Below are 7,094 nucleotides of genomic sequence, written 5' to 3'. Positions count from 1 at the left end.
CCTACTTTTTGATACAATGATATATTAATTACACATTTCTGCTGTTCTTGTGAAATGTACTAGAGTCAAACCACCCTACTGTCATAATTGTAATTACTGAGGTTGTATCAGTATTCCTAATATTACAGTCACTATTGTATGGTACTATTTATAAAGCAGAGAATGAAATGTACCTTATGAGTGCAATGAAAATGTTTCAAACCATCTGGAGATGAGGAAAATAGCATTTCCCATCAGAAAGTATTTTGATAAGAGATTACTCAGTAAATACCTTCAAAACTCAGCCTTTCCTACAAAGCCCAAGGGTGATGACAACCCTAAACTCAGTGTGTATGTGAGACCAAAGCTTCAGTGGCTGCAAATCATCATCCCTCCACTGAAACCAAAGCTTCCACAAAGACTGCTGCAACCACACTGAAGCTCCAACTGAGACCCTAAACCTCAGATCCTGACTTTTCAGAGTACTCTACTAAACAAAGCAAGAAACTCTTAATAGTGAAGAAAGAACACAATCATTATAATGGCAAAGCATTTCCATTTTGTACATCCACATGAACATAACAGTGAAACAACTTGCACTTACATGTTGTAAACATGTACATCATTAAAACCAACATGTTCATTATTAAACTTTTAATATTATGCACACTTCTTTTACAATCAGCTCATTTGTATCTTTAGAAACCAGGAATGCCTTCTGGAGCACTCCCAGGAAGTGTGGTGTGTCCCAAAGCAGTTCAGAAATACAGTGTTCATAGCAGAGCCACTTTATTGTCTTTAACAACTGACTCCTCCACTTCCTACTGTTCACTGGTGAAAACAGAAATAACAATGCGAGAAATACTGTTGTCTGAAAAAATAACTATCTTCGTATTCCTTGAAGTCTGAAAAATAGGTATGTGGTTGGAACAAAATACACATGAAGGTATTTTTTTGTAAGTGTTCCACTGGATTAACCATGTGATGATCTGCAAGACATCACATGTTCCCCATCATCTTGTTCCCCAGCTCCTCTCTCTTGTTCCACGGTCGCAGAGCCAGGAGCTCATTCCTCACACTGGGAAGTGTTGGTAGTGCACAGAGATTGTGTGCGTGTGCTGGTGGCAAAAATGGAGTAACCCTCTTCTCTGCAAGGCATTGCCTCTTGTATGGATAGTGGGAATTCAGTCCCCTCTCTCAGTGCTGGGTTTACACCTATCCCTCATGAACTCATTCCTGGGAGGGACTTCTCCAGCAAGATGGTGACTCATGTAGGTAGTCATGTACATTGCCCCTCCATTTAATATCTACAAATTAAGGGTAAAGCAAGGAAAAACAGCCTGGTTGGACACAATATTTAAAAATTGTTTCAAATCACTATGAATGAAGTGGTCTCCTATTTTTGGGGTCTACACCAAACTGTATTGCATAAGACATTCCCGAACACTGAAGAGAGTTGTTCACCACTCATTGAAGTTAGCAGGGATTTGTCTGCTAATTTCAATAGAATCTGAAATAGGTCATCAAGGGTTTTGGCAGGACTATCTGATGATTAGGAACTCAGGAGAGCAATCAAATTCTAAAAATAGATGCGTCCTGTGCTAAGACATTAGTTTCTCATTTCTTACATGGTATCTTTACCTTTACTGTCATGATCACAATTTTATAACAGAGACAAACATTCATCTAACATTAACCTCAGAAAGTCCATTAAATAAAACTGTAATTTCCAAACAAATTTCACAAAAAATTGTGCCTTAATGATGAGTTTCTGGGCAAAGTAATAGACTCACAATTTTTCCTATAAATAAATATTCTTGAACTCTCGGTATTGTTAAACAAAAACTATTTTGAGATGCCTTCAAGATTTGTGTGATGCAGCCTGAAGAACTGATCTGTTTCTCTCAGGGTGTTTGAGATCTTGGTATGCAATGACTATTTCACCTTCATTTGCTTTATGCACCTGCTAATGGGATGATAATATTCTGGGTATCCTTTGGGGTTGGTAATATTTTGGGGCATCCTTTGGAAATCATCAGGATTTCAATACTTTGGAGTGACTTTCTGCTGTTTATATATTTGATTTTTCTTGCAATGTGCAAAATCTTTGAAGCAGTCATCAAGCTCATTAAAAGAGAAAAATAAAAGACTCTAAGCCAGTTACATCTTGTGAAAGTTGGTAGTTTAAAAACTAGTGTTAAAGAAAAGTAGAGAAAACAAAAAGTGCTGAAAGTTTCCAATTGCCACATACTGGTTCTTTCTTTCCTGTTTGCTATGGACTACCTGCAGTTGTCACGAATGTTGGGTGGTCACTTTATATGGCTGGTATCAGGAGATGTGGAGATTACACAGCCTGGTAGGCAAGTCCATGTTCACTCCCTGCTGCAGCGCACAGGAAGAAATACTATTTCCAGGTCTGCATCAGACTCCCTCACACCACTGCTGTCAGAGGCTGATGTGGTTTGAATATGATGTGTCCTTCCACCTGGGCCTGCACTCTGACACAGCATCTTGGATTTCCACACTCCCACCCTTCTCCCCACTTTGTTCACAGGCAGAACATGAAACAATGTGTTTGCAATGGCTGGTGCTGAGCTAGGTAGATGTCTCTCCAGACTTTAATGCAACGAGTTCAGAGTCCTCTACATATCTTCCATTTAGCTGTTCATTGTTGGAATCATGGTGATACAGGTAAACGGGGACCTCTGTGATTGATGTTGCTGTGTAGGAGGTAGATCGTGTGGAACAGTGCTCGCGGCGCCTTTGGCCCCACTGGGTTTTGTACTGTGTCCATTGCCTCTTCAAAGCTCCTTGGACCTGTTAAAGAAACACATACTTAGAGTGAGGCATAATGTAAACCCCTGAAACTGTAGAACTTTTAAAATAGGAAAAGGGAAAGGGAGAGGAAAGGAGGGGAGAGAAGGGAAAAGGAAAAGGAAAGGAAAAGGAAAGGAAAATGGAATGAAAAGGAAAAGCTCTAGGTCTGATTTCATCAGGTTCAGTCTGCCTCTCTCCTCCTGTCTTCTCCAGAAGCAGTTGTTCAGCTCTTGGTTTTAACTCTTTCCCCGCCTACCTTATGGCAGCAATAAGAGTTTCTGCAGTTGTTGCTGCTTGTGAAGAGAAGGTATAAGTCAGCTCATCCTATAAATGTGGAACAGATTGCTGCATGGGAACGCAGTAGGATGCTATAGTAGAAGAGAGAAGAGGAAGAGGGAATGGGGATTAAAACCTATCTGATGCTGCAGCTGGATTCTTGCCCCTGGAATGCCTAATGCATTCTGATATCTGAAGAAATTTAGCCTTGAGTAAAACTGGCTATGAATGTCAAAGTGTAAGTACTTCTAGAGCTTGTTAGGACTAATTTGTAGAAAGAAAGATTTGGAGGATTAGTAGAGCTAAATAGAGATTTTGTCCTGATAAGTTAAGAACAGGTTCTGTTCTTGCAAAATGTATCACTGGTCATAGCCTGCTGCATGGCAGAGAATTTCAACCTTTGAACATTCATCTGCTAGGAATAAAACATTTTATTCATCTTTTACATTAACAGTGATGTTATACATGTCACTAAGATATGATTTAAGCTGCTGAGTCCTGCCAGGGAAAATGAAACCCTTCTCCAGATGCATGTTCAGGGTGCTGGCTCTTGGTAATGCTAAGAATATGAGCAGGAAGTGGGAAAATGTTTGTTTTTTTGTTTAGATCAATGATTCCAAACACAATGTGAGAATAGGATCGGTTTGATGTAATAATCTGATATAGCGACACCCTCCTCCAGAGGTAGGTAGGTGCAGGTGAGGCACTGTGATGACAGGAATCCTAGAGTTTCTGTGCTCCTGCTGAGGTGGGCACTGTTTGTCATTTGGAGAATGTATTGCTATTTACTTTCTCCTAACAAATAAAGAAAAGAAAACAAATGGCTGAATGCAGATTAATTAGATATCGAGCACGGGAAAGGCCTATGGTCACAATGGCACTTTAATTGTGGGGAGTGTGAGCAAAGTTTACTATGCCAATACCGAGAATTAAAGTGAAATGGCTGCATGTGGTGATGTTTTATATCACACCATCGCCAAAGTTTTTAGTGAGAAAGAGTTACTGGGTGAAACAGCAATGCAGTTTTAGTACTTGATACAGAAATATTACACACAAGGTAAAATCTGTAAAGAGGTTAGTCACTTTAAAATTGCCTTTTGATGTTACAGTATGAATATTGTAGCTTAGTCACTCCAGAAGCTATGGGGAGGGACTGAAAGAAGAAGTCTTCAGACATACTAAGACAGTGACTTTCCCCATATCACACTGGGGTAGTGGCTTGGCTAGACCATAACCATGTCTGTGCAGAGCAGCTCTGCCTGTCTGCAGCCACCTCTCCAACACCACCACCATGGTCACTAGTGACCATGGTCACTAGCACTGCCAGCCATTGTGGACTTCTGGCCTTCTCTGCCCCACGTTGACTGTGTTTGCACTTTTTCCATTCAGATTAATCTCAGCATCTTTACTAAAGGTAGCAAAACCATGCTCTTAGAGTCCTTCTGTTCCTCTTCTAGCCCCCTTCCCCTAGCCCCTGCACAGACCCCAAGGCTTTGATCACTCTTGCATGGGGAGAAGAGCTGCTGTGCAGGTGATGAGCTCCTGATAAGCTCCCAAACTGCCTTCAGCTGAACTGGAATCTGACAGGCCACCAGGACAATCAGAGGTCTGGAGATGTTAGCATAGTTAACTGAAGAGGGAAGAACAATGTCCCTGAGTGTTACAAAGCCTGTCGTGAGGAGCTTAAAATTTTATTTCTTACAAGGGAGTGATGTTTAAATTGTATGTATGGCCAGGGAGAGAACAGGCACATCCCTTCCTGTTCAGCCCATGATTAGAAGTGCCATTATATAGGTTTAAAAGGCTCTACAGAGAAGAGAGAGCACAAGGTCAAAGCAGCTGTGTTTTTGTTCTCTGCTGAACCACTCGCCTGTGCAAGGATCTGGCCGCAAATGGATAATGGATTGTACAAGCTGCTACACTTGAGCAAAACCTGTTAATCTAGATTTCTGCTATGATTCCAAGGATCTCAGATGATCATAACTCAGTGCCAACCAAAACCATTCAGGTATGGATTTTAAATACGTAAGCAGCATTACAGAAAGTCACATGCACAGCCACAATGTATTAATAACTGAGGAGGTGCCTGGGGACAGGAGGCACGGGGCAGTGCTTGCCATGTTTTCTGCTGTGATAGCAGATGAAAGAAAGTAAAAACTAAAACAATGAAGAGCCTGAGCTTATTTACTCTGCTATTCCAGACTTCAAAGGTTTTTCTGTTCTTCATTAACCATTCACGCCTCATTGACACGTAAGATACATGGCTGTTTTTTCCCCAAACTGACTTTCCATTTTGTTGTCCAGCCTTGCAGACTAGAAGCATTCCCAGGCTTGGAAATGTGGTCTGGTGAGCAGACTATTGCAGAAACCTTGTATCATCTGTACAACACTGTTGTTGTTGGACAGAGAAACTACAGTTCTGTTGGATACAAAGATTTTATATGAAAATGCACAAGAAGAGCTATCAGTTTAAAAGTCCCAACCAACTCTTTTGTTTATGTGTTCTTCCACATGAATGCAGGCATTGGTAGAGCTTCTTATTACTATTTTTACATTTCTTTCTATAGATGGGATCATGGAACTAAAGTGAGATTAGTGAGGTAGTAGGTGATGAATGCACTGTAAAACACTGTTAGGTGGTTCTGAGTTTAGCATTGTTTGTCCTGGCTAAGCTTCATGTGTTTCAATCTTGAAGTTAAATACTCCAGCAGGAAAAAGTAAATCCCAGATTATACAGGCTTTTTGTAGTACTAAAATTAATCTCCTTGCCCCACACTGAATTTTCTCGTGAGAAGTAATTTTAACCTCTATGGCAGCAGATGTATGCAGCAGCTTGGAAACAATCTTCTATCATGATTAAAGACCAGACTGTGGCTTTGGTCTGTATTCTACTGCACACAACAAGACTGGAGGGAGTCAGCTGAGTTCACTTGGCCAAACTCAGAACAGTACTCCCTTTGGAAGGATATAATATCAGCTCGGCATTAGTCTGTTACTGCTCTTCTACAGATTTTGTGCCTTATATATCTACAGATTGGGTAACTGCAGGAATAAAATGGGAGGAAGGGGATCACAATCCTTTCATCCTCTCTTGGCAAAGTCCAGCCTAGCTACTCTAGTGCATAAACTTTGCTTGATGTTTATTGGAAATGTGCTGATGCAAGCACCAAACTGTCTTGAGTCTGTCTTAGAGAGGTGTCACCACTGACTCTCTGCTCACTTTAATGGGAAATTTTAAAGAAAGCTTCCCTTATTGTCTAGTAAATAAAATTTCCTATAAGAAAACAATGACAGGATTTCTCAGAATTCCTGCCATTGAAAGTTGCCTGAAGCAGATACGATTTTAAAAATGGGTGTAATGTTGAAAAGTACCCAAGCACCAACATGTGCAAAATCATTCTCAACATGTCTGGGAAACCTGACTCCTCATGGCCATTTCTTCTTATTGCCTGACAATTGGTCATGTTTCTGATCAGCTGCTCCACCAAGGAATCATTAACTGTACATGTTGGCAAGCAGATACTTCAGATATATTCATTATTGCATAACTCGAGAATTGTATTCCTGGAGTTGTAAAGGTGAATATGCTCTTCTGACACTGTAGCATTGCCAAAAGTACTTTGGAATTAGAGCTAGCTGATGAAACTAAGAAATAAACAGTCTTTAAGGCTCTTCATGTTTTCAGTGCCTTTTATTGCTGCCTTTCTTCTTTTTTAGCACTGCTACAGCCCTTAATTTAGACACAAATCCATGTTTTCTCCTTCGAGTTGGAGAATTATGGAGTAAACAACCTTTTACAATAAAGCTATAAAACAATAAGAAAATTTGTTCTGCAAAATTTAATCTGAAAAAAAAAAGGAAGGTGATGCTGGGAGAATGAAGAAGGTGATGTTCAAGACCAGGATTCTGGGGCAAAACTTAGTTTGGAGGCCAGTGCGGGCATACTGGAGCACTGCTTGTACATAGCTATGCAGTCATTCCTACAGGGAAAGGATGCTTCAAAAACTGCATGACTGGTCTCT

At 40.5% G+C, this 7,094-nt stretch overlaps 1 protein-coding gene across 4 annotated transcripts in view; it reads right to left on the bottom strand.

Moving 5' to 3' along the window:
• Positions 1–493: 493 nt before the first annotated feature.
• CALCR (calcitonin receptor) overlaps positions 494–7,094 on the bottom strand; it is a 159,278-nt gene continuing 152,677 nt past the window's right edge. For all 4 annotated transcript variants that reach the window (XM_039388625.1, XM_039388623.1, XM_027749207.2 and 1 more), the window contains one exon: positions 494–2,796. In XM_039388625.1, coding sequence (XP_039244559.1) covers positions 2,575–2,796 — 222 coding nt within the window. In that variant the 3' untranslated portion in view covers positions 494–2,574. The remainder of the gene's footprint in view (positions 2,797–7,094) is intronic.

This window comes from Pipra filicauda, unplaced genomic scaffold (assembly GCF_003945595.2).
Source record: "Pipra filicauda isolate LSUMZ 115617 unplaced genomic scaffold, ASM394559v2 scaffold66_size7647185_pilon, whole genome shotgun sequence".
NCBI lineage: Eukaryota > Metazoa > Chordata > Aves > Passeriformes > Pipridae > Pipra > Pipra filicauda.
This window is presented reverse-complemented; position numbering and strand designations above follow the sequence as displayed.